Source organism: Idiotropiscis lumnitzeri, chromosome 10 (assembly GCF_059441095.1).
Source record: "Idiotropiscis lumnitzeri isolate Australia: NSW breed Sydney's pygmy pipehorse chromosome 10, RoL_Ilum_1.0, whole genome shotgun sequence".
Lineage (NCBI taxonomy): Eukaryota > Metazoa > Chordata > Actinopteri > Syngnathiformes > Syngnathidae > Idiotropiscis > Idiotropiscis lumnitzeri.
In genome coordinates, this window is record NC_142400.1 from 231,051 (window position 1) to 257,859 (window position 26,809).

At 47.6% G+C, this 26,809-nt stretch overlaps 2 protein-coding genes across 5 annotated transcripts; both read left to right on the top strand.

The window, feature by feature from the left end:
* The first annotated feature begins 1,252 nt into the window (after positions 1–1,252).
* On the top strand, positions 1,253–5,691 carry cd79a (CD79a molecule, immunoglobulin-associated alpha). Its single transcript, XM_088306146.1, has 5 exons — positions 1,253–2,432; positions 3,330–3,650; positions 4,994–5,109; positions 5,179–5,241; positions 5,546–5,691. The coding sequence occupies exons 1-5, from the start codon at positions 2,390–2,392 to the stop codon at positions 5,636–5,638; spliced, it is 636 nt and encodes a 211-aa protein (XP_088162272.1). The 5' UTR covers positions 1,253–2,389; the 3' UTR covers positions 5,639–5,691.
* Positions 5,692–7,007: 1,316 nt separating this feature from the next.
* lipeb (lipase, hormone-sensitive b) lies at positions 7,008–25,998 on the top strand. 4 transcript variants are annotated; one of them, XM_088306525.1, is made up of 13 exons: positions 7,008–7,176; positions 14,233–14,474; positions 15,660–15,944; positions 16,658–16,748; positions 17,970–18,115; positions 18,917–19,102; positions 19,798–19,950; positions 20,476–20,620; positions 20,760–20,987; positions 21,120–21,293; positions 22,143–22,321; positions 22,429–22,665; positions 23,087–25,998. In XM_088306525.1, exons 1-13 carry the CDS (start codon positions 7,086–7,088, stop codon positions 23,462–23,464), a joined length of 2,535 nt encoding a protein of 844 aa, XP_088162651.1. In that variant the 5' UTR covers positions 7,008–7,085; the 3' UTR covers positions 23,465–25,998. The 4 variants fall into 4 exon arrangements, with proteins under 4 accessions (XP_088162651.1, XP_088162654.1, XP_088162652.1 ...); XM_088306526.1 differs by lacking the exon at positions 7,008–7,176 and adding an exon at positions 11,092–11,181; XM_088306528.1 differs by lacking the exon at positions 14,233–14,474 and having other exon boundaries at positions 7,033–7,176.
* Positions 25,999–26,809: the final 811 nt, after the last annotated feature.

Below are 26,809 nucleotides of genomic sequence, written 5' to 3' on the forward strand. Positions count from 1 at the left end.
ACTGCTGTGGGATGTGTGCGAGCGTGAAGTTGCGATTGCGTCGCCTTGCGTGCTTGGAGAAAGAAAGCCCCCGCCCCCCCACACACACACAAATAATTAATCAAACCTTTGAATGTTTATTTGCAGAGATGCTGCAGAATCAATCATTTTTTGCTGCGTCCGAAGAAGTGCCGTTGGACGCCGCCAGTGCAATCAGAAATCACATCATCGCCCCGAACAAACCCAAAAAATCAACACACCAAAGTTGCTTTCGGACGCCGTCGCCAAAGGCCGCTCGAAGCAGCCTGCTGTTATTTGTTTGCCAAAGTACGACGAAAATGCACAGCTTTTATTTTTCAAATTCAAAGTGCAAACGCGTGCGCTTCTTTTCGTAACAGTCATTGCCTCTTTCGGAATCGACTCGCCCGCCAAGCGGCTATCGGTGGACATTTTGTTGGGGTCGACTCTTATTTATTCCTTTTTAGGTTTCCCCGAGTGGACGCGAGGCAGCGCTTGAGTTTGAGCGGGAGAGTCGACGTCGACGTGAACAAATTGCAGTGCAGCAAAAAGTCGCTTACAGGAAATGAAGAATGAAAAGATCGCGTCTCTATTAAAGCGGATCTTTTCAAACGGGACAATTAGCGTTAATTACAGAGTGCAGAGATTGGAGTCCTTTCAGCTTTTTGGAATCATGCAAATTGGGACTGACTCTTTGCTTTATTCAGCCTTCTTTTACAAATTCACTGGAACAAACGTAAACAGAAGTTTCTTGATGCACGCCGACAAAAAAAGGAATTGACGGGGGCCCTTATTTGCGGGAGTGGAAAAAAACCTGCTGTTACGCTTGCAGATTAACGAGCGGGTCTTCAACCACATTTGCGCGCTTGTGTGCGTATCTCTTAAGCTGTGCAGGACCAAAGAGGCAAAAAATGAGGCTCTTTCCATTTCCTTTTTTTTTTTTGTGCCTGCTTGATAAGAAAGCGAAAGCGGCGTGTGGCAAGTGATGACGTGTTTGACGCGAGACAATTGCGGCAGCCAGCGGAGATGCTGACATTCCCAAAAAAGTGTTGTGTTGCGTTGCAGAACTGTGCGTAGCGTTCGCCGACATTGAGGAGCATTCCGAAGCGCCGTGACGACGGCGCTGCGCAGCTCCGTTTCGCAAAGCCTTAGCGACCATTGCGTTGCCACCTTTGTGTTGCGTTAAAAGAATTGATGAGGAGAAAAAATGGCCAAAAAGAAAGCCGGCAATTGGTGACACTCCAAATGCGGCGGACACAATTTCCTTCCAATGCGCCGCAATGAACACTTGAGGTTGAAAATGTTCTCCTCTTGTGTATGGTTCGCTTCACCTAAGAATCAGCACGACTTCTGTCGAGTCTTGGAATTGGCCGAACGATGGAAATTTGCTTATTTTCTATTTTTGGAATGTACAAATGTTTTTCTCTTCTACGCAAGAAGTTTACCGTGTGTGTATTTTGGGTTTTGATTTGATAGAAGCTGTTTAAATGATGTACACTTCAAGGAAAAAAAAAAATGTGGTACGTTACGTTGTTTTTGTTAGTTTTTTTTTAATAAATTGGGGAAATAACTATGGCTCTTTTTAAAATTATTATTATTATTGTTTTGTATCAATGACTGATGAGTCAGTAGTTTGTTTTTACCCAAGTCAGCAGATAAAGATTTGCTTTGGACAAATTTGGAGTCGTCGGAAGGTCGGTTCCAGAATTCTCCTTCAGCAATTAGAAACAATCAAATTTGATCATTGAAAAAGCCAGCCATGGAAGCAAATATGTAATGTTGCTGGACAAATTGTTGATGTAATTGCATTGCGTTCACAAGAGCAATGAAAGTGCCATTTGGGTCACTAAAAGTTGTTCATTGTCATCCACAAGAGTTGAAAAATATCAAATGTCTTTTGCATTTTGCTCTCTTGCTCTATGTTAGCAAGCATGCTAACTGCGAACATGTTAGTTAGGCGTTTATCAATTCTAATATGAAATAGTACCTGACGGAAGGGCTCAACTTTGGCACTTTAGCTTTAAGAAATGTTAAAACTATGAACTTAGCATTTAACCGTTTCACTCTTTTGAATGTCAATATAGCAACTGTTTAAATGTGTTTGTTGTTTTTTTTGTCATCATTTGAAATGGGACATGATGCCAACTGTTAGCATGTTAGCATTGGACCTTGAACGGACGGTTGTCCATTTGGGCGTGAGATGTCCCCAAATGGTGTCCTCACAAGTTGTTAGCATGCGAAGACTTGTCGTGTTTGTTTCCATTGCGATTGTGCAGCTGGGCCTTTGATGCAAATGCTTCGCCAGCCATTGAAGCGTAAATCCTGACAGAGACAACAACGAGCAGTTATTCGGAGCCTTTTATTTGGCCTTCGAAGATCTTTCATCGGCAAGATGGCCGCAGCGCATGACATTTTTATCATCGGTTGCGTTCTTGGTAAGTCAAATGAATCACTCGCCGTAGTTTTAATATTTTCAACATTTGTCAAATGAAAGTAGTGGCGATGAAATGATCATTTGGTTATGTGTATTGATAATGGATTATTGGTAATAAGTATTTGTTCATGATGTTTACTATCTTTGTGTTCCACTTGAGTGACATTCTGGCAAAAGTAGGACCAAATATGGTCATGCGAGGCAAAGCATTTGCGTGATCGAGTCTTGTAAAAAAAAAAAAAAAAAGAATTTAATGCAAAGCTATTTGACATTTTTCCCAATTGTATTAAATGATTGCTTGTTTTTTCTTTGTGTTTACAGGTTAATGTTCTATAAAAAAAAAAGTATAGTAACAGTTAAATCAATTTGACATTTCTTTCAATGATTAATTTGATCAACTCAGCAAATATGACTGAAACATGATCAGATGATTATTATTCATTCATTCAAAACCATCGTATCAGTTAAATCAACCATTTAAGCATCATTGTTGCATTTATTGGAAAAAATAGGAAATAATTGCACGCGTAGGTTCTATTTGAATACATTATTGTAAATAAAATATTAAAGAACTGTTCGTACACCTTGACATTGTTTAAATATAAAATGAGAAAAATAGAAACAATAGACAATTAAAACAAATGGTTGTAGTTGATTTCATTTGGAACTATAATGCTGCTTGTGTCAAATAATCGGTTCATCAATAGAATTGAATGAATTGTCACGTAACGCAGGAAAAGATTAAAAAAAAAAAAAAAGGTAATGATTTTTTTTCTTCATCTTGGACGAACCTGGCCCACGCGTTTGTTTGAAAAGCCAAATGTTGTCTCACTCTTATAGTATTGATTTATAAAGGTTAGAAAGGTTTCTTGGTGTTGCGTGTGCTTGCCGTGTGTAGCGCTCTCCTCTGGGATGACGGTGGACAGACCTTGGCTGAGAGTCCAGCTGCGCCGGCGGGCCGTGCTGGAGTGCTGCTACCGGACCGGCCTGACCTCGCCCGAAACCATCTGGCTCCTGCACGGCCATCCCGCTCACGGCTCCGCCATCCCGCTTCCGGTGCCCGCGTCGCACCGGATCGTCTCGAGCTACACAACGCACGGCGGGCTCACCTGCGGGACGCTGACCTTTGGTGAGGTGAAGGTGGCCGATTCGGGCCTGTACAGATGTCGGGTCAACGATACCGCCGTCTTCACACCCGGCACCTACCTGCAGGTCTATGGTAGGCGAGCAGAAAAGTTCTTTTTCTTTTCCTTTTCATGCGCTATACTTGCTTACGATGCATTTTTCGTGGAATCCAGTTGAGCTGAAAACGCAAACTCAATGAGCACGTTCACGTACGAGCTGCTGTCGGCCACAGCTCACGCCCAAAAACTCACGCAGACGCTTACGTCGAAGGCCACCGTACCATGCCCCGCCTCTTAAAGCCACATCGCTGTCTGTAGAGCAATCCATTGCGGGTTCCCGGTCCGCCTATTTTGCATTTTTCTTAATTCCACCGACGACCGCGATATGCTGACGACGGTGTGAATTTGAAAGGAGCAGATTGAATACAGAAAGGGGGGGGGGGACAATTTTTCTGAATAAGGCCGGCGGCATCCTCGGCGCTCTGTGTGCGCCGTTTTGCTGTTGTGACACGTGTTAGCATGTTAGCATGTTAGCATCCGGCCCATCTCTCGCCACCCGCGAGCACGATGGCGTGCAAACATGGCAGTCAAACGCACGCTAAGCAGCGCTAACACCTCGTAAGACATAAATCCTGTTAAAGTCACGCCGCGTCTTGTGAGCACCTGCTGGTCTAGCTAATCTGCGCTCTGCACAATGCTCTCTTTGAAACATTTCTATGAAGTCTGCCAGGTAGTTTTTTTTTTTTGGTTATGTCCTAATCTCATTTCAAAAGACCTACAGAGGATTATGCGATCACGATTACCTAAGAGTCCAATTGTCCATTCGTGCCGTTCTCATTGTAGACTTTGTTTGCCACCCCAAATGGTTCACTTGCGTAATCAAGCCGTTTCAAGTCAATCTGAGCATTTCGGTCGCCTGTCTCTCGTCGTAACACTGCCGGAATTTTCGCGCCATTTTTCAGCGTCGCTGTTCTGACAAAACAGCACCGATAAGGAATGCGGGGGGGGGGGGTTGCCCATGACAACCATTCACACTCCCAACTAGGGACAATTTCCAGTGGGCAATTAACCTGCCATGCATGTCTTTGGGACACGGGATGAAACCCGTCTACCCGGAGAAAAGCCGCGCAGCCAACTCCGCGCGGGAAGGCCGGAGCTCGGGTTCGAACCTGTGAGGCCATGGTGCCGCCTGCTTTCTTCATTTAACTTCCAAAGTTACGAGTTGAGCAGCGGTTCATTTGGAGCGTTAGCCCGCTGCACCGCTTCGGCTCGGTGCCAAGGTTGCGACGGGTGAGCTCAAGCGTTTACGGTCGAGCGAAGAAGCCCGCAAGCGAGGGGCCGGCGGATGTTTTGTCGGATTCGTGAGCTGCATATGCTGACGACATCCCAAAATTGACCGGACTTGAAATGCGCCCGTCTGCTGCTTGTGTGCGTCCAGAGCCGCTGAAGAAGACGATCGACGTCAGCGAAAAGAGCAAAGACGGCATCTTGATGGCCGAGGGCATCTTGCTTGTTTTGTGCGTCCTGGTGCCGTCGGCCACGCTCCTCTGCAAGGTCAGATTTGTTTGCAATTTGCTGGCACAAAGACAAATTGCAAATGGTGACTCGTTCTCCTTCTCGCAGTCAACGCAACTCCGTGCGCTGCAGCAGAAGAAGGCAAAGCGAGAAGAGGAGAACATCTATCAGGTTGGGAAGACGCCACACGAGCGCAAGCTCAAAGCAAAGTTGCAACAAAGCATCTCCACTCCGATGTCGTATGAAAGTGCTGAGATTTCAAAGTCAAGGTTGCGTCAATGTCAAACGGGACAAAAGCTTTTTTTTGTTTGTCTTTGCCTCCAAACTTGGCGGACGTGCACATTCATATTAGATCCAAGTTAACTTCCGACAAGGCGACAAATCTCCTTGCAGCAAAAAAAATGAAGTCCCATGAAATGCTTTGACAAGTATTTTGTCAACACAATGATTGCTCCATGTTAACTTGGATCCGCAGGGCCTGGATCTGGACGAGTGTGACAAGGTAGCGAGCCTCTATCAGGATCTGGTTGCCAACGTGCGCGAGGAAATCCAGCTGGAGAACCCATGAATGGAAAGGAAATTCGAGGAGTTTGCATCGCCAATAGATTTGTTATCCAACAATATCGTGTTTCATCCGCTTCTCTGGTTTGTGATTTTATATACAGTATATATATTTTTACCTTGACAAGACAACCCAATTGCAAAGTACACCGAATTTAAACTCAATTGAGTTAAAAATAAAGAAAGAAATGATGAAGTCTGCAGTGGGCGACACTCAATCCATGCGCACACTTTATTCAACAAGTGATTTTTTTAATGAGCTTTTGAGGGTTTTTTTTCGTTTTTTTTTTTTTTTGGGGGGGGGGGTGACACCATTACTGAGGTTTTGGATTTGTTTTTGAAATTGCACGGCCGGTCGTAAATCAGGCATCGTAAATATTTTTTTTATTGATTGATTTTTATTTTCACTTTTTTAAATAATTATTCAAAAACAATTTTATAGCCACTCTCTTCACTTTGTTTTAATGTATTTAAACTTGGATTTTTATTCTTCCTTCATCCTTTCTTACTTTTTTAATTTTTAGCTGATTTTATTTCTTATTTATTCTTTATAATGCAATATTTAGAATGTATTCACATTTTCATTAGCTCATTTGAATGTATTTGAAAAATAGTTGCAGTTATTTTAAATGTCGCTATTTGCTCAAATTAAATAGTTCTGTACTTTGCAATGAATTTTTAATCAATGTCTAAATGTCATTGCCTGGAACATTCGGTTTTTTTTTTACATTTGTATTTTTTGCAAACTGCAAATGATACAACAATTTGTGATTTGTAGAAATCAGTATGGAAAATGGAAGAATATATAAATATATATATACACTCAGACAGAAAAAAGTTCAGGAACAACGTGCTAGGGGGAAACATTTTATAAACACCTTCAAATTATTGCAAATTTCTATTGTTTTTAGCGCCTTTTGTTTGAGAGAATCTTTAATAGAACGTATGTACTGTTCAAACTCGTTATAAAAAAACTATAAAGCACGGCTTTCTTCCACGAAACTTACAACAATGAATGTGATATTTTAACAGATCTAAAAGATTGATCAGATAATACACGTTCCTTTTTTATCTTCAAAACAATACCCTTTTCCAAGCAATCCTGACATCTCTCTTAATATTCTAGTGAATAAAATCACCCAATTTCTGCCATAACAAATAAACAGATGGACAATACCAAAATAAATAAACAACTGCACTCGTCACAAAAGCAACAGTTCGTGTTAATATCGATCTTAAATCGCTTGCTAAATATCTCTCGTTCGAGCTCTGTGACGCCACTTATGTGAAGAAGGGATGGCTCGATTTTGATTGGCTACCGTATCGAGACGCCTTCTCCCATTGGCTATAGCGAGGCAGGCGTGGGCGGAGTCGCTGCGCCTCGCGACTCAGGTACCAGGACGACTCGCTCACTGGCTCGCTGGCGGCGGCGAGTCCACAAGGAGCTTACGAACATGGCGTCGAGCAAGAAGAGCGCTGGGAGCGGCAGGTTCGACAAAGGCGTCAACGGTAGACGCTCGTCCAAACAAAAAGAAGCTCCAGTGGGTGAGTCGTTTGTTTGTTTTTAATGCCGTCTCCTCCTTAACTTACTTTGAGGGTGTTTTAAGCCGTTAGCCGCTTAGCCCAATGAGCTTGCGATGCTCTTAAAGCGCCCCCGTCGGTGATGACGAGCAGCCTTAGTGATGTTCCGACGAGGAGGTTTCTGCTTACTTTTCAACGCCTTTGTGTCCCTAATTTCAGCCACTGCCACTGACGGGACTCGTCTGTGCAGGTATTTGCTCAAAAGAAAAGTCCAAGTCATGCGTTTATGTCGCTCCTATGTGTGTCTTCTTAGTCCGAGTGAAGTTGCTCAAGGGTGACGTCAGCCCAGACAGGAAATGCGTGGTGACACAACTGCACGCCGGTTCAATTTTGCACTCTTTGTCCTCAAATATCTTCGTGTGTGCGTCATCATTCCCCTCCAAAGTCGCTCTCATCTGGGAGTGGCACCTTGACTGCTTTTGTTCAGACGTGAGTCATTTGTTCCCATGCCTTTGCATGCTCGTGGGAGCCGGCCCGTGAATGCCCGATGCCTGTGCTTGTTTCCACGAGTGCTGTGGTTTCCTCCCACAAGGCGTTCGCTTCATTGAAGAGTCCTGCTTGCAAGAAAGCGCGTGCACTATAGTGTCATTAAGAGTCCGCGCGCTCGTGAATGCTCACTTTTATTTCGATGTCGAAGCAATTTCTCCCAACGGAAGTCGTGGAAGTAGACTAGCAGTTCATCAGGGATACATTTGACAACAACTCCTCCCACCAACATGCTTCAAGTACCTCTAAACCTTCAGCCCATGCCTGCAATCGATGATCCTTTTGGTGTATTTTAAAGCTTCATGTAGAAACAGGGAGCCCAAATATGCATGTGAGGTGCAGTTATCGTTTTTGTCCACTTGGGGTCCCCATTCTCGCATTGCACAAAACTGCAGTATGGGTGACCGAGTGCGATGACGAGTGTCGAGCCAATTGTCTGTTGTTCTCGCTAACCCGTTAGCCACTCTGCGGCTTGAGTGACTCGGCGTCATTTGTGGAAATTGGCAGGTCGTGTGGTAATACAATATGTGGTAGTTAAATTTTTACCCCGTTTGTTCAATGGAGCGATTGAAAGTGTACGGGTGGCTGTGTCTGTCTTACTCGGGCTGGATGGTTGACCATTCGTTCTAGCTCGCAGTGGCAGACTATGAAATCAGCTCATGATGTTTACTGTTGATGTGCGGTTGTGTAGCTTTAACCAGTTGTACCGTGCCGCACGTTGCACTCAAACTTATTTTATTCAGTGTGTCATGATAGTCGGGCTAACAAATATCCGTCACAGCATCGCAACACGACGCAATGCATATTTGAACACAAATGGTGGAGCAACACGTAGACCGATGATAGAGCAATACTCACACGTATATATTCTTTATCCTGTGTGAAGAACAACGAATATTACTGCAGCTCACTGAGGAATCTCTTTGTATATTCGTGTGACGGTAGCCGAACTGGCATCTCAAGGCGCCACTGTAACTTGCCATCCTCACCGTATCACCAAAACAAGTTAACTCTGGTTGAGATTACTTTGCTCAAGGGAGGTGAGTCTCTTTCTTCAAATTCGTCGTAGGAATTTCAGCGTTAGCCAGATTGTACTAAGCAACAAGCTCAAGAGTTGAGTCAAGTCTTGACCGGGCTCTGCTCGGCCTTTCTAGACCCTTCGCCCTTCACAAAAATCCAGACCTGTTTATTTGTTGTCGAGAGGTCGCCATGAACCAAAACGTCCTCCCTCGTCTGTCCGACGTGCACTCGACACGTGGTCGGCCACTTTAGAAATAGCACGCGCAGGAAGAGTGCACAGCGTGGCGTAGACGGCGAGCGATGACCTCTGCCCCACAAGCGCACACGAGACCAACCCGAACAACAGGAAGTACGCAACAATGCATATGTGCAAAACAATTGGATGAGGAAGTCGACACTTGCTTTCTTCTTGTTGAGATAAGGCCGCGCGACCAATGTGCTTGGCACCCAAAAAGTTTTACAGGCAGCAGACGGACAAAGACGTCTGGCAATTTCTTTTTGTGTTTTACTCCTTCGCTACACCAGTTTGCATAAAAAAAACCTGGCCGGCATCTTGACCTGCATTAATGTAAACGCTTTCAGATTCAGCGACATCTTGACTGCCCCCCCCCCCCACCCCCCCCCCCCCCCCCCCCATAGCCCTTTGCACTGAAACATGTTTTTTTAAAGCAAGACTACGTTAGGCTGGTTAAAGCGTGGTAGTCTGATTCTTTTTATATTTGTAGAATAAGAATGAAAGTGAGAAATGAATCAAACAATGTGATACAAAATGCTCGAATTGGAAGTGACAACAGCAACTCGTCGTCTGCTGATACGTGCGGCCGGCTGATGAAGCGCTTTGGCTGACTTGATTGTTGAGAGCCATAGATGTAAAGCAGAGCGTTCCTTTGTGTGTGTGTGTTCACCCCAAACATAACGTCAGCGAGTGGCTGGCCGGGTGAAGGGCCATGTCTTGCGACTCGATCCGAACTGTGGAAAGAAAGACATTTCTTCTTGTACAGACTTGGCCCAAGTCGCTTGTTGTTTTTGGCTTCACAAACATCCCCCTGGCCTGATCGTTGATGCGAAACAAAACAACCATTTCTAGGATGCTCCTCTTTTTGTTTGGACTCGCCTCTGGCCGAGAAAGGCTTCGAGGTCACTCATGCTGACGAGCGCGCAGTTGTCAGCAGCGACATGTCGAGGCGCAAGCGTGAGCAAAACCTGTACGACATATATCGGTTTCCTTTTCTTGGGTTTTGGTCACGAGTGACCAGCTGACCCGCTTTGCATTCTTCCTCCATTTTCTGGACACAAGCCTATGGGACACTCCCCGACGTTGCGTTGTGTCACGAGCAAACGTGCTCAGACGGCACACGCGTGCCCCTCGGCACCGGGCGGCACTTTTGAAAGCTCCGTGTCAAGCAAAACAAACCGAAACCGGCGTACGTCAGCAACATGGCGAGATGAGCCCTAAAAACGAATGAGCGCAATTAGACGATTGTTGATGAGAAGTCAAGTGTGGGTAGGAGACGAGGTCGCGTCCTTCAGCGGTCGGTTGTTTTGTTTTTTTGTGTGGCAATTTATTGTTGGGGAGATTTTCCGAGGGATTTGAATTGCACATTTCATGTTTAGTTTTTTTTTTCTCATTCACAAAGGTGGCAGCCGCTTGTCACGTTGCTAATATCAGACAATTGCCAGAAATTTCAGGCTTCATAAAAAGGAACCTCCGCTTGACTTCCAAAACGCCATGTATCCTGAAACGTAAGAGATGGTGTTCCCAAAAAAGGAAAAACATTTGAAGCATCAATCCCAAGCTGGCTTCATTGAAAACATGTCGCTTGCCGACGCTAAGTTGTCTGTCGACGTGAGCGTGCGTGAAAGCTCGGCGATCGGCTGCGACCTCGCCCAAAGTCAACTGGGACGAGCTCGAGTGATGTGAGACGGGGTGTGTAGATTTTTCAAACAATCGGCTCGTATCCGCGTCTGGTATTCTAGTCGTTAGCGTTGCCTAATGTTGCTTTTCAGTGGAATATTGGAGCACCTTTTTTTCGTGAAACCAGCGTTAACTCTTCATCACTCTTGATGATGTTGATGTGAAGTGAGACCAGAGTGCACGACGTGCGCAATAACAAACTGTGAATGTTTTCTGATCCGCTCTTCTCCCGGCCACCGACGGCCGGCATCGCCTGCCAATTCTGTTAAATGTCAAAAGGGAGTCGCAAACTCCAAGAGCCAATGGCGAACGGCGTTGTCGAGCGCGTCGCGCTTGTCTGCAGCGGCGCCTTTTAAAAGCCGAGGAGTGTCGCGCAAATTGCAGGGGACAAGTTTCCCACTCGAGGAAACAAACGAGGCTTTGCGAGTCAAGCGGGAAGCGGCCGCCTCGTCCTTCCTTCCTTCCTCCCTCACTAATTCGAGCTTTCTTTTTCTCCACGCTTACAAGAGAGAATACAGACAAGGACGGAAGCTTGAACACACATGCTGGTAAAGACTTTTTTTTTTTCCTTTTCAACTTCTACCTCAATTGAGTTTTGTGTACTTGCCTAATATCTGCATGCAAGTGTGGCGATGCGTCCATGAAACGACTTCAATGTCGCTTTGTAAGACTTGTGGTGACCTAAAGGCGGTGCTCAGAACTGGCTCTCAAGCACCCACGTCAAAGAAACTTTTTGTAAGACACGGTTTGAAAAAAGTCGAAAAAAAATGCCAATCCAAAGTAGTTGTGAAAAATCAAATGCACATTTTTGCCCGTCAAATCCAACTCGACCGAATAAATGTCCAAACCGGATTGGTTGTACCGAGTCGAAGCCGTTGGAGTCGTTTCGCTCGGGCACCACCTGGCGGGACGCACTTTGAGAAGATGACGAGTTGACTTGTCTGCTGTCAGCGAATGAAATCGTAGGCGAGGACCTTGATGCTTTTCTCTTCAAAACAGCGAGACAACGCTCTTTATTTTTGCTCTGGACTGAAAACCTTTTCCGGGCGGCACGGCGGTCGACGGGTTAGCGCCGCTGGCCTCACAGTGAGGAGGTCCCGGCTCCGGCCTTCCTGTGTGGCTACGTGGCTTTTGTTCGGGTACTCGGGTTTCCTCCCACATTCCGAAAATGATCGGACACTCTTCGTTGCCCCCCAGGTATGAGTGTGAGCGTGAATGGTTGTTGGTCTACGTGTGCCCTGCGATTGGTTGGGGACCAGTTTGTGGTGTTAGCTCCGCCTACTGCCCAAAGACAGCTGGGAGAGGTCCCGGAAGAGGCCCTGACAATACCTCGCATATGATTCTGTCGATTGGGCATCGCCACGTTAGCCTTTGCGTCACTTTGCGCTCTCTATTCTCTACTTTTTTTTCACGCTTTCAACCTGGCCTTCCTATCTAAATAACAGGCATTTATTTTTGGTTTGCATTTTCTGGCGTCGCCTGTAACTTGACGCCTGCTCTCGGAGGTCGCAGACGGTCTGGTGAGTGGCGTCGGTTGTGTTGGCTGCTAAATGCTAACAGTTGGAAACAATTCAGTCCACTCCCACTCCAACTTCTTTGCTCACCGTTCCCCAAACGGAAGGAACTGGCGCCGTTTTTAGTTGATTTCTTTGGATATTTTATTTGTTTTGATTTGTGTGTGTAAAAAAAGTGGTGCTGTTTGGCTACGTCTGCTTGTTGGCGCGCACGCGTGTGCCGTTCAAAGTGCGTTCTCAACCACGATTGGCCCGAAATTTGCCGGTGCAATGAGCGAAGGCACAAAATTGAAACGGTAGCGCCGGTCACGCGACTGCATCGACTAAATATGGAAAGGCGCCGGCAGGAAGGCGGAGCCCGCCTTGGGTCTGCACCTCGCATACCATACGGGGCAGCCATCATTTGGAAAGCAAAGCGAGAATGGTTGACGCGACTCGTGTCGCCGGATCGCGCAGCAGCCCGACCGATGCATTTGACGCGTTCCGTCTCGTCCATTTGGATTTGGGCTTTTTTGCGTCAAGTGCGTTGACTTTTTCACTGATTTTACACTCCGGTTCCCCCTGAGGCCCGCGACTATTTTTGTACGTCGACGCATCACGTTTGTATCGACGCATGTCGTTGAGTGCAGCCACAGTCTCCGGGGCATCCGCTTGGGCCTTTGCTGAGTCATGCTATTCCAGCAAAGACGTGCTTAACCTATGAAATGCTTCGCACGAGCGAGTGCTGACATTTTGAGTTTTCACATCTCCAAATGGCATGACGCTAATCTCATTCATTCCAGACCCAACGCGGCCACCAATTATTCAAGCTTTGATGGGAACTTTAGGCCCAGCACTTTACTTGCCTAGCGTGTTTCTCATCCCAATCAAGCAACAATTCTAGCAACGTATCCTCGCCGTCTGCTGGGCGGCTGGGGAAGAAGGAAAACACCGGCGGATATTGGCAATGGATAGTGAGCGTGTGGAAAATGGAACCTTGATCACGTCACGCCATGCGCATTTTAATCCCGAGAAGGCAGTGGCCACGAAGAAAGATGCAACGTTTGTTTCAATGTCGAAGTCATGGGACGAGTCCAAGTGCGGTGTCGATTTCATCTCAATTCGCAGAACCAGAATACTGTTTGCGGGGCGGACCGAAGCGCGTGTCTGTGACCGAACAACCGCGGCGTCTTGCTTCGCATCACCCGGCCAAGTGCCCGCGGGGCCCGCCGTGCCCTCGATCGCGATCGGAACATTCGGCGCGGACCGTACGTCATGGCCACAAAAACTATTGAGGACTGTCTGGTTTGCGGCAGGTGCCTGAGGAACCAGGCAGATAAGCAGATGCGTAATAAGTGTAAATCAAATACGGCGAGTAAAAAATGATTTGTGCTTTTTCTTCAGCTCATTGGAAGGATCGTCAAGTATGTATGATCCGATTTAGAAGAATTATACAAGAAGTATTTTATCACGTGAGCGCCACCATTTTCCTCCAAGTCGCCGAGCCCCGCGTCTCCCTGAGATTCCAGAGCTGCGAAAAGCGATCTGGGCTTGAGATCGGATCGGCGGGATGCGTTGCCATCCGAAAGACGACGACGTGAAGCCCCTCATGCGCATCCCTCCGGTACTCTTCTCAGTGCTTGTTTGGACGCTTTGTCACTTTTGTTGTCTAAAGCGGCGAGCGATCGCCACCAAAATGCACACACTGAATGCATCTCGAGTGCAATTTTTTTTTTGCGCAGCCATCGGCGGTTGCAAAAAAAAAATAAAAAATGCCAAATCCGTACGTTTTTGAACAGCTGGAATCGTTGAAATTTACGATGCTCATGTCACTGAAAATGATTTAATTGCAAAACTGCGCCTCGCTTTCCACCCGTTTGGCCTTCGTTCGATGTGCGATCTCCCACCGTCACGTTACAACTTTATTTCCAGTGAGCGCCGCAGCCCGAAGCAACAGACCCTCACGATAAAAGAAAAACTAGCGCGAAGGGCATTAACGAGCGATAAAATGATGGTTGGCGAGAAGAAACTCGTGAGTTCATGCCAAATGAACGTGTGTGAGAAGAAAAGAAAAAAAAAATATTTGTGTGTCTTTGTCTCTTGCAGTGATGGACACCAAAGCGGTTTTTGCGGCGCTGTACAACGTGTGCGAGGAGAACGCCGCCGCCTTTTCGGGAGGGGCCAAAGGGCCGCAGAGCGACGCGGCCCGGCGGCTGCTGGACGCCATGAAACTGATCCAAGAGCACGCCCGCAGCCTGGAGCCCGTCATCTCCGGCTTTGCCGCGGTCTACCACCATTTTGACTTTGACCCGCACATACCGGCCAATGGCTATCGCTCTCTCGTCAAGGTAGAAAGTTCGCACGAATGCTACCACAGACTTTGCGTCGCTTTGCAGGAGCATCCAAGAAATTAGCGATGCTTCCACGTGAGCGCTTTTATGCCTTTTCCTGACTTCCAAATGATTTGCCCTTTGGCATTTTGTTTGGAGGTTTCCCGTACGACGGCATGTGCTCCCGACATCGAACGCAGCCTCTTAAGTTCTCCAGTTGGGCTATTCTCGTCTTCCGTTGGGAATTGCTCTCCGGCCCCTCATTCGTTCCAAGGTCAGCTCATTTGTTCCCCAAATGGATTTTGTGACGCAAAAGGAGGTTGGATAAACGTGTGCTGCGGCACTACCGCGTGTCTCCCGCGGTGATTGATGAAACGCCGTGACCTTGGGAAGCTGCCGTCCCTCCACGAGCGAAGAAGCAAATGAATGCCTCTCTCAATCGCTTTCATTCCCGCAAGAATCCCGACTCTCAAGCTCGCGACATGGCAAGTCAGGCCTTGATTTTTATTGAGTTATTGATTTTATTTTTTTATATCCGATGAATTTGTGCCACTCGGATGAGCACAGAGCTCAAGGCCTAAAGGATTCCTGCGCTTCATGCACATTTGCGACTGAAGCCAGCTTCTGTTTCAAGAATACTTCCAAAACTAAATGAGTTTGTTCCAGGCTCAACGCTCGCTGATGTGAAGCTGCAGATGTGCAGATGTCTGCTAAAAACTCTTCAGGGCGTTTATTTTTCTTGCCATTTCAAAGAAAACGTCGGCAACACGCTTTTGTCCCGAGCCACTGGCGAGGTAGCGGCATGTCGGTCTTGCCGGTCTCCGTCGCGAGAGCAGCGGCAAAAAGCAGCCGGCATTCTACGAGCCCAACCTGCTTGGGAGGCGTGGCTCGGCGGTTGCTGTTGCGACTTGCCGGAGAAAGGCACAAAAAAGAGTCTTGGCTTTGGCTTGTACGTTTCGGTGATCGCTGAGTCTCGGAACGCACGATTTTGCGGGTGTGGTCGTGTTGGGTCAGACTTTGTGTGACGTTTGTGAAATTGTGCGATCCTAAAAACAAAGACAGCCGAAGGACACTTGAACACAAGCGAAGATTTGCTGAGGTGGCGCGTTGACGTTTTCATTGGTTCAAGTGAAAAAAAAACCTGCCGTAACTTTGTGTATCCAGCCTCAGCGCAACCGTGACCCACTGGGCGGACTTTTGCAGGTGGTGCGTTGCTGCCTCCTGCACATCGTCCACAAGGGGCGCTACATCACGGCCAACCGCCGCAGCATCTTCTTCCGCGTGGCCCACAACGCCGCTGAGATGGAGGCCTACTGCAACGCGCTGTGCCAGCTGCGGGCGCTGCTCTACCTGGCCCAGCGCATGCTGCGCGACAACACCCACGGCAACCTCTTCTTCCACCACGAGAGCGGCCTCAGCGAGAGCTTCGTGCGCCAATACAGCTCCATGCACAAGGGCTGCTTCTACGGCCGCTGCCTCGGCTTTCAGGTTGGATCGTCGTCGAATGACGGCGCGGCTTTTGAACTCGGCCAATTCTGACCTTTCTCAAAAGAAAAACACAAGTCTCAAATGTCGTGCGTTCTGCCTGTCACTATAAAAGCTTGCCTTGACTTGAGGGTTTGTTCCGTGATCACGCTCATAACTCAAAAAAAAAAACCCGCCACAATACGGTTTCAGATCACCTCTGCAATTTGTGTAATCGGCGATATACAAAAAGTCCCAAGGCGTGTTTTTCTGGCATTTAAGGCACTTCATTTTTGAAGGCCTTTAAACACCCTTTGAAAATAAGACGCATGTTGCGAGCGCGCAAGAGCGATAAAAAACGCTGCATTTGTACCATTTTAACTTTTTTCAATACTAAAATGAAGCGTCGCTTTCTGTAGGCGTCAAAAGCAGGATTGCAGAGGATTCCATTCAAGTCATTTGCAAGCAAACGGAGTTGCGCTGAAATACTTTATGCGACCTCTTTTCGTTGTCGTCTCAAATTTCCAACAAAATAGTGCGCTCACCAGGGAAATGATTCTGATGTTCTTCTGACCCCAAACTTTTTAGCTCCTGGCTGATGCTTAAAGATAAAGATGTCCTTTATTAGTCCCACAATGGGGAAATTTGAATTTAGTGCAACGGGAGCGATCTATTGTGTTTGAATTGTGACGATTGCCCTTAAGGTCTTGCTTTTGTGCTTGGGGCCCCCCCAACAGTTCACGCCGGCCATTCGGCCGTCCCTGCAGACCATCGCTATCGGCCTCGTGGCCTTTGGAGAGAACTACAGGCGCCATCAGTCTGGAATAGGTCAGCATCGTCTTCATTGTCATCTCACCTGGCCACCTCCACGCTGTCCCTTGAACACACACACACACACCCCTTCTCATGCTACACAGTATGTGTTTTTATTTTGCATTTTGGAAGCTCCTGGCCAGCAGTCCCCTCCAAATTGCAGGATGTTTTCCATGTTTTCTTGTCAACACCCGAAGAGCCTTCGATAAATATTGGCTAAAAAGTGGAAGATGCGCTGACAACAATTTGACTTTGTACTGGCGGCTTCCATTCATTTCAGGTCCCTTAGAAATGTTGTTTTTGCCGATAATAGCCGTTAATTTACAGACTTAAAATGGCAAGTGGGCGACTAAATTGGGGCTCTTCTGAATGTCAGCACGTCACAAAGCAGCTGCTCAAAAATAATCCGACACTCTCACTTCCCAGCATACTTCCCTTTTCATTAGAATCTTTCATAGTGTTTTCCTTAAACGATGACTTTGCAACTGTTCCGTGGAGGTTTGTGATCAAACTATAGCAACGGGTCTGCAAATGTGGATTACGCTGCTGCTATAAAACGGGTTCTTCAACTGAAAGTTTTGTGAAGTGTTCCACGCTCAAAACTGTCGTCGTGAACCTTTATTAACTGTAAAGTCCATCTTTTCGTTTTGACCTGAAAAAGAATCACGAGACGCCACTGTAAAATGAAACTCTAGTCAAACTACTTTTTTGTTAGCCGGCCCAACTTGGTGGATTGGCTAGAATTGATTTGTATGTGATCAGCAACGCTCAGCCCAAGTGGTGAGCGCGTCTGCCAAAGAGAAAGCAAAACTAGCAGAGATGGTTTTCGTGGCGTATTTCTTTTGCTCTCTGCTGCACCTCAGTGGAGGTAGGAGGTATTGCACCATATGGTGCGCGTCCCCGCTAACCTAATAAGAAATCTTTAGCCTTAGAGTAGGCTGCCTACGACCCGTCCCGTGGAGTGTCTAGATTCTTTTTGGGTTTTTTTTTCCCCTTCCTTGGATATTGGCTGTTCAAAGCTCGAGAGGCAAGGCCGCATCGATGTGCCATACGCCGCCGCTTTGATCTCAAAGTAAAGTGTTGTTTGTTGTTCAACCGTTTAGGCAGGTCCGCCTGTCTACCCAATGATTTTTACTCACTTGTTTCCTTTATTGACCCCGTTGATGAATTTTACTCACCACACAAAGGGAAATTGCATTTACTTTCAAGTTCATATCCAGCGTGACCTTTGCCCAGGCGTAGCGGCCAGCTCCTTCTTCACGTCGGGCAAGTACGCCATCGACCCCGAGTTGAGAGGAGCTGAATTTGAGCGCATCACTCAGAACCTCGACGTCCATTTCTGGAAGACCTTCTGGAACGTCACAGAGACCGAAGTGCTGTCGGTGAGTCTCGCTTTGCCGCCGTTTGATACGATCGTTCGGCCCCACGGACAGATGAACTTGGTGTGAAATCGATCCAAATTTTCAGACCAAGTCAATTTCAGTCATTTCCCTCGTTCAGCGCATTCATGCGCTTTGGCACTGCGGTTGGGAATCATCCGAGTGCATCATCCTCTCAAGTCAAATAAACACCTCAAATAAATTTCTCCCATAAAAAGAAGCAAAAAAAAAAAAGATCTTGCTTCATTGCTTGCACGTTGACGAGGGAACTGCTGCTTTTATATGAGCCCCATTGCTAACCCAAAACAGCAGCACTTTATCAAGGCAAGGAAGCAGTCTCTTGGATCAATTCCAGTGTGGAGTCTCATGTTAGCGTTCAGCGAGATGCCGCTTTAGCTCAGGATGCTGTCTGTATGAGACGCTCATTCCAAGTTTTATTTATTTTTGTAGGCAATGACGACCGCTGCGTTAGTTCGACTGCAGTGTGTTCCCATTTGCATACAAATGAGGCTTTAGAAGTCGATGGTAATCCACGGAGGAGTCCCTCATTTATTGAATTGTTCGTGGGCATCGCTTGCAACAGACTAAAACGTGCGCGGGAAAGTCAGTTGATCACATTTGAATCATGTGCAGCCGATGTCAAGTTTTTTTTTTTTTTTTTTTTTTTTTTTGCCGTGATCAAAATGCATTTGCGCCAACAGAAATAAAAGAGGCAAAATCAATTCATTCTGCGCCATTCATGATTTCTGTTTCCCTCCCGTGAACTTGCCGCGTAACTCATCACGCCCTTCTCTCAATTTGCAGAGTCTGGCCAGTATGACGTCGGCGCCGGTCAAGGTGAACCGAGCGCTCTCCGTGCCTCCCGTGCCCTTTGACCTCCCGTTGGCAGGCCATCACCGAGCCTCGGTGACCATACCGCCGCCGTCGGCGCACATCGGCACCGCTCCGGTTCAGATGAGGCTCATCTCGTATGACCTGCGGGAAGGACAGGTAGCGTCTTCGACGTGACGACACTCGGTCACGTGATTTGGCTTTTGCGCCGCACGCTTCGAGTGACACGATTCCTCAAACGGGACGGTCGGGATGTGTGTGATGGCCGCGGGAAGAGGAAATCGGTTATCTTGCCTCTTCCAAACGTGGATGACATCCCTCACGTATCACATATGTGTCAGAGTGCATCTTAAACATGTGAGCTTGACCCGGATCAGTGACGTCAATGCGCCCACATTTCATCACCAAAAAAAAACCCAAAAAACACCACAATAATCTCAAGAAAAAGTTTCAAGTTTTTAAAAACGCACACAAAAACCCCCAAAACAAAACATTTATTTTTGAGGAGTTGAATTTCATTTCAATGGGAACACCAAAATGTTATTTGATGAGCTTTGTCACACAACAAATTCAAGTCCAGGTACTGTACAATAAGCCGCTCCATCGCGGCGCTTTACCATGTCACAAAATGACAAAGACGACGTCAGTGAAATAAACAACAGGAGGAAAACCAAAACAAAGCAAGGCCCCTTGGCAAGATCTCAGCATGCTGGCTTGTTTTGTGTTGCTCAATGAGTGCCGGTGCCGGTGAACGTCGCTCTCTGTGGGCGGGGCCCAAACACAGGCAGCAAAGCAAGTCGTGTTTACAACGTACCTCAATGTGCTCGTTCAACTCTTGTGTTCTCTCTCTCCAGGACAGCGAGACGTTGCTCTCGCTCACCCGCTCCGATGCGGGCGCCATCTCCCTCTCGCTGGGGCTGAAGACCAAGAGGCTGCCCTCATCCTCCTGCCTGCTCATCCACTTCCACGGCGGAGGCTTTGTGGCTCAGACCTCCAAATCACACGAGGTACCATTCAGTTAGTTAGCTGAGATTTTTTTTTTTTTTCCCACCAGCGCAGCGTGCAAAGCTAAGCTCGTCCCAAATGTGACGTGAGGCCCGGCTGTATTGAATTCAATTCTTTCAACAACATATTTGGATGTTTGAGCTTCATTGTATTGATTGCTTGTTAGTTCATATCATTGTGTTCGATATAAAATGTGAAACCGTTTCAAATATATTGCAACATATTCAGAGTTGACCGGGCGCTATTCTGCACGTTTACATATTGACGGCAATTCTAGATCCGAATTTTGGTTCTGGTCCGGCCCACTTGGTCAGGGATTTTCGCCCATGTGCTAAAATGAGCGGTCTGGACAATAAAGCCGGGAAGCAGATCCGCCCACCGCATGGCCGGGACCGATCACTTTCCTTCCGTTTTTCACGCCCCCCCCCCTCGGGCGATCCGCTTTTCCTCTCGGCTTTATTGTGGCGGCTGTTGTCTGTCATCGATTAAACGGCATATGAAACCTCCCTCCTTCCTTCCATGTGCAGCCTTATCTGAAGAGCTGGTCCCAGGACTTGGGTGTCCCCATTCTGTCGGTGGACTACTCCCTGGCTCCCGAGGCCCCTTTTCCGCGGGCCCTGGAGGAGTGCTTCTATGCGTACTGCTGGGCTTTGAGGAACCACCACCTGCTAGGTAGTCCCATCTGACATCATTCCATTTTTTTTCTTTTTTCTTTTTGGTAGCGCTCGTCCTTGTCTCAGAAGACTTTGCAGAAATGCGTCAGACTCAACTAAATTGAAACGTGATGTCGAAATGCCCTTCGTCCATCCAGGCTGGACCGGGGAGAAAGTGTGCCTGGCAGGCGACAGCGCCGGGGGCAACCTGTGCGTGACCACGTCGCTGCGCGCCGCCGCCTTCGGCGTGCGCTTGCCCGACGGTCTCGTCGCCACCTACCCGGCCACCCTGCTCACCGCCTGCGCCTCGCCATCCCGTCTGCTCACCCTCATGGACCCCATGCTCCCGCTCAGCGTGCTCTCCAGGTGTCTCAGCGCCTACGCAGGTGCGTGTGCACTCAATACGGAACTCAAATATAATTACATATATTACTTTCCGTCCACCCCCCCCTTTTGCTGAAATTGTCTGGCATCATCACATTTGTTCCCGTTAACGTTCCCCCTCGCGCCCCCTCCAGGTGACGAGCCGCAGACGGAAAAGCCGGTGGAGAAGGTGAGCACGTTGGGCATGGTGAGGAGGGACACGGCGCTGCTGCTCCGAGACTTCCGGCAGGGCGCGTCCAACTGGATCCAATCTCTGCTGGACTCCAACAGAGCCGCCAACCCGCTCGGCACGCAAGCAGAAGCCAGCGGTAAGCTGTGGAGAAAAGTGACTTCCGATGGGGCCAAATTGAAAAGTGGCACATATTAGACCGATGACTGCTTTAGGGAAGAATTTGTATTTTCATGCTGGCCAAAATGCAAAGAATTGTTTGTCATTATGTCAGATGAAAATTGCCTTTACATATCTCATCAACCCTCTTAACTCATTCACTACCAGGCAAGTAAAAAAAAAAAAAAAAAGGATCTTTGACCTCTTTTGCATTAAATGAGTTCATATGCATGTCGAGTCGTCGACGCACTATCAATTTTTTTTCTGTCGCTATGGGCACAGCTCTTAGCCTCCAAATGCATCTGCAGGTGCAGTTGCCCCGCCCCTTTGACCCGATCACCCCGCCACATTGAAAGCTTCCCTGAGCCGCCGACATTGATCCGATCCATGAGACGCAGCCGAAGTGCGGCCACTCGCTGCCGTACGATCATCAAAAAAAAAACATCACAGCAGCCTGTAACGCTTTGAAGAAGAAGAATCTGCACACCTGGGCGCTAATGTTGCTTCGTCAGCTTGGATGAGCCGGGGAAAAGCGAACACCAAGTTTCACCTTTTGGAGACAAGTTTGGCCACTTTGAATGTTGCGGGAGCCTGCGAGATTTCAATTTTTTTTTCTTTCCATGCAATTATTTTTACTTTACGTCGGGTCCACTTAAGGCCTCCCTGTTGCTTTCCACGGCTGTAAATCCATTCCCAACAAGTCACCTCATTGACAGTAATTGTTCATTACCAGTGCCATAAATTTCCCCGGCGAGCGCCTAACTTGCCAAGGCCTCCTCCTCCTCCTCCGCAGTTGATAATGATTGATTTTCTCCTTGTGTCGCTTCAGACGCGGTTAGGACGAGCGTCTCCGAGGCGTCCATCTCCTCTCCTCACGTGGACCCTCCCACGTCCTCGGAACCCGCGCAAGTCCTCGCCGGCAAGTTCTGCGTGAAGAGCCAGACGTGCCAGGACCTCGGCGCTCATAATTCCAGCGGCCACTTTGCATCGCTTGTGTCTGAGCGCGCGGTAGGTCCCGACAAGATTTGGGTTTGTTTTCTCTGAAGTGAGCCGTTATTGAAAAGAGTCGGAAGGTTTTGCATTTCGTTACCTTAACTCTCGCGTGTCTTTTGCAGCCCGACCAAGTCCACTTCTCCATCGCCACAAACGTGCACGGTGACTTACCTTCGGTGGCCATAGCGCCCCCCGGTGGCGAGGAGGGCTCCGAGTTCCCGCTGGGCTTTGAGCCGCTGCGCTCGGAGCAGCCGTCTGAGATGAAGCTGCGCAGTTCGCCGGTGGTCAAGGACCCCTTCTGTTCGCCCCTTCTGGCCCCCGACTGCATGCTGAAGGCTCTGCCGCCCGTGCACATTGTGGTGAGTGCCGAGAGGATTTGCGTTTGGAACAGCTGCAATACACAAACCCACCAAAGTGCGTGCAAATGAAGCCGACTGCATGTTGACCAAATCATTAGCGAGCTGTTTGGATGTCCCGCCTGCGAGTGCGTTTATTTGACATGACGCGAGGCGACAAAGTACAAAATACACTCTTTGAGTTTTTGCTCATATTCCGACCTTTTGTTTTTGTTTTTTTGTGCCCTGGCATTACAAAAAACACCGCCAAGAAAAAGCTGCATTTATGCCAAATCGCTCCACAACAGAACACATCTCTGCCCTCGGCCCGGGAATTCTGAAAGAACCGGCACCCATTCCAATGTGGCTCGCGCGAATGTGGCTTCCGTCTCCGTGCGCTTCGATTGAGACGCCTGACACGTCCCGTTTCCTCCGCTCCCCTCAGGCGTGCGCGCTGGACCCCATGCTGGACGACTCGGTGATGTTCGCCAAGCGCCTGCGTGCCGTCGGGCAGCCCGTCACTCTGCGCGTGGTGGACGACCTCCCCCACGGCTTCCTCAGCCTGTCGCAGCTCTCGCGGGAAACCAGGGAGGCGGCCAACGTGTGCGCCGAGCGGATCCGCGCCGTCTTCACGCCGAAGGACACGCCGCCGCCCGAGCCCGAACCGCGCAAGCACCGCAAGCTGGAACGAACCGACAGGGCCGCCGCCGCCGCCCTCTCTGTCCGAGGTGAGCCGGACGCGGGGCTCGGGGCTAAAATGGCCGAAGGAGACGACGGCTCTGTCGCTATCGGCCAAAGTGACGTGGAGGGCGTCGCGGCTTAGGCGAGACGCCATCCCGAGACCGTCCTCCCTCCGCTTTGGAAACTTGCCTACGAACGAAATCCGATGCAGCAACACGATCTACTTGACTTTGATCACGCGTCTGCGCACGCCACATGCTTAGCGGAGTGGAAATCCTACCGGGAAGTCGCCGCTCCTCCTCCGTATCGTTGGGATGCCGACGGGCCTCGCTGTCCTGTCGGAGACTCACGCAGCGGTGCCACGTTGTGCTCACTTTGTTGACTGGCAGCCCAAAAAAAGGCTGCATTTTTTTCTACTTTTCTTTTTCAACCCTTTGTGATCGGCTTATGCCAGTGATGCGATGCGCCCACCCATTGCCATCCCTGCGGCGTCATGGGCGACCTTGTTTGTGGAGCGTCGTTGGTTCCACCATGTGAGCGTGCTTCTTGGCAACAGTGTGTGTGTACTGAGACCACGAGGAGGAGGCCGAGATAAAAATGTGCCACAAGATGGTGGCAAAGCACGGCATGACGCTCCTCAACTTCCGCCAACCAAGATGACGCCAAAGCAATACTTTTATGTGGTCTGAGCACAAAAAAAAAAAAAACAACAGAATCCGGGTGTTGTCCCACAAATGTCAGGTGATCAGCAAATTGGGCCATCTCTCTCTCACACACACACACACACACACACACACGCAAAGTGCGTGTTCCCGGAAAGGGGCAGTCAAACCCATCCTCAAATCTTTGCATCTTGTGAGACTTGGGACTGTCGCGGGGGGAGGGGGGGGGTATTTTTGAAGTCCAAAAATGCTGGAACAACGCTGTTATTTTAATTGAATCTTGTCGTCGTGCTTCAACTTCTTTGTGGCTTCATTTGACACTTTGTTCTTTCGTCGAATTTTGGGGGAAATTCAATGGGGGTTTGGTTCAACAAAAAAAAAAAGCGATTTGGGGGGGGGGGGGTCGAGAAAAAAAGTTGCTCCAATAGCAGATCAAAAAAAAATCTCTAAGCGGGCAAGGCCAGCTCCGTATTTCAGTTTTTGCACTTGGCCTGCACGCTGCAAATCCGTGAATTTTGAAAGAAAAATTCCAAAGCTTTCGAATTGGCGCCGAAAGCAATAATTTTTCGATGACAGTTTTCCTCGGATAATACGGGAATGTTTCGCAACGAAGAACGGAGAATCAATTTTTCCAAAAATCGACTCCAAATTGAATTTCCTAGTCGCGATTCAAATATGCGTGAAAACAGCGCAATTTCTTTTAACTGAGCGTTATTATGAGCATTTCAATGCTGTGCAGCTTTTTTTTTTTCTTTGTGGAGCGCACAATTCAATCGCATCCCTCGTCGCTTTGATGCGCTGTGACACATTTCTGACAACACGGCCGATTGTGTTCCCGTCGAGAAGCTTGCCCCAAACCCAATCGTGTTTTTATTAAGGCGTCGCTCCTTTGTCAGCCGATCGGTAAAAGGTCAACCAAAGGCGACCCCCACACGCTAAATTCCAAATATGCTGGAACGTTGCTCTTATCAGTGGAATGCTGCCGTCGTCACGGCGACATGCTGCCTCGCTCGCTTTGTACTTCGACAAGAACTTTGATTGGGGGTCAGCAAAATCGAGTCCCAGTTTGAGAGCGGCAGATTTTCCCACATGACCCGAGCTACCTCGACCTTCTTGGCGCGCGCGTCCTTGAAAAATAATTGAGGTTCTCGACATAGACGTTTTTGCCTGGGCGAGGGCCACTTTGTTGTTTCTTAAGCATTTCAATTGCTAACACACACACACGAACAGCCTTGCCTAAAATGAACATTTAGAAAATTTCATTCTTGCTCAGTCACAGGAAAAAAAAAAGGGCGTTTGAAATTAGGGCTGACGAGGACGTTTGCCAGTCTGACGTGCACTTCTGGACGTTCCGATTTCAAACTGGGGCCGGCCTTGGCCAACTTGGATCTGAAATCATTCTGGATGACGAAGGTTCTCGCCATTTTTTATTTTTTGGACCAATTTAACCTCGAGCCCGTGTCTGTCCTTCGAATGCAAAGTAGTTCCGGTTCCGAGACCACAGCTCTCGTTTGGACGTGGCATCGAAAGCGAGGTTGATCAAACACGCCGGTTCTTTTTCAGCAATCCTTTAAGTTGCGTAGGATTTGATTTGAATTAGATAATCGTCTCTGCCTGGACAACAAAAAGGACCAACGAAGAGTAACTAAAGCAAAGTGCGGCGTAAAACATTTTGGGACGCTCAGATTGCACTCAAAGCGCCGAACCAAGGACTGCAGGTTCCAATTCTGAGAGCGTATTTCCTCTACATTTGTTCTCCAGGCAATGCAGCTGCTCGTTGACTTGATGACCTTTGAACGGCGTCGTGCTGAAAAATGCTAATCAGATGTCGTTTCCGTCAGGAAAAAACTCCACAAGTGCAAAGCTGTGAAGTGAAAAGAGAAAAATGAGATTTTTATCCCACGGGGGATATTTTTATCGAAAGTGCTGTTCGTCTTCTGCTGGGCTCTGAATTTCATACACAAATGGTCTTGTCTGTTGATTTTCATCCAAAATAAATCAATCCAGCCATAAACTTCTTGTGTATCGTTGCAGTGGTCACAATGAAAGTCAAGCAAAAGTCTGCCAGCCGGGAAGCAAATCCCATGATTCCGTTTATGCGCTCGATGAGGAGCCACTTTGGATTTTTTATACAGTGGCTGAGCGCATGCGTGCAAACATGATTTCCTTTCCAACTATCGCCACGCAGCTGAGCTGAAAATTTGAGCTTTGCAGTTTCAAAGCCAAAGACGAAAAATTAAGTTTTTTATTTTTTTTATGGGTGGTGTGATCCTGCAGGGTCTCGATACACGCAACGTCGCTGTTTCGGATATAAAAACAAATACAAGATTTGGAAAGAAAAAATTACTGTTCACAGGCCTTTGAAAATTAGGATACTCGAATTTCTTTTGTTTTGCATCCCAATCTCCCCAAACAGAAAAATAAATATCCCAAAATGTGTACCGCCCTTTTTTTTTTTTTTCTTTCGACACCTTTTTTTGTATATCAGATAGAAATAAATGACAATTTTGCGTGTGTACAGATTGTTTGGCCACGCAATAGATGAATACTAATAAAAAATAGCTAAATATATTTTACTGCATTCTGAAAAATTAAAAAAAGAAATTCACAAAGTAGTTGCCTTTGTACGTCATACATGTCAGTCACATGGTCGTGCATAATATGAATACACAACATTCTTGTCCAATGAAAAGCGGGTTTTGTTTTTAATGTTCTATTACAAAAAGTACGCTATAAAAATAGTTTTCACATTGTTTTGTAATTTGAAAAAGTGGAATTCCAAAAGTGCATGTACCCTTCAAAATAGCATCTCAACATATGCAAAG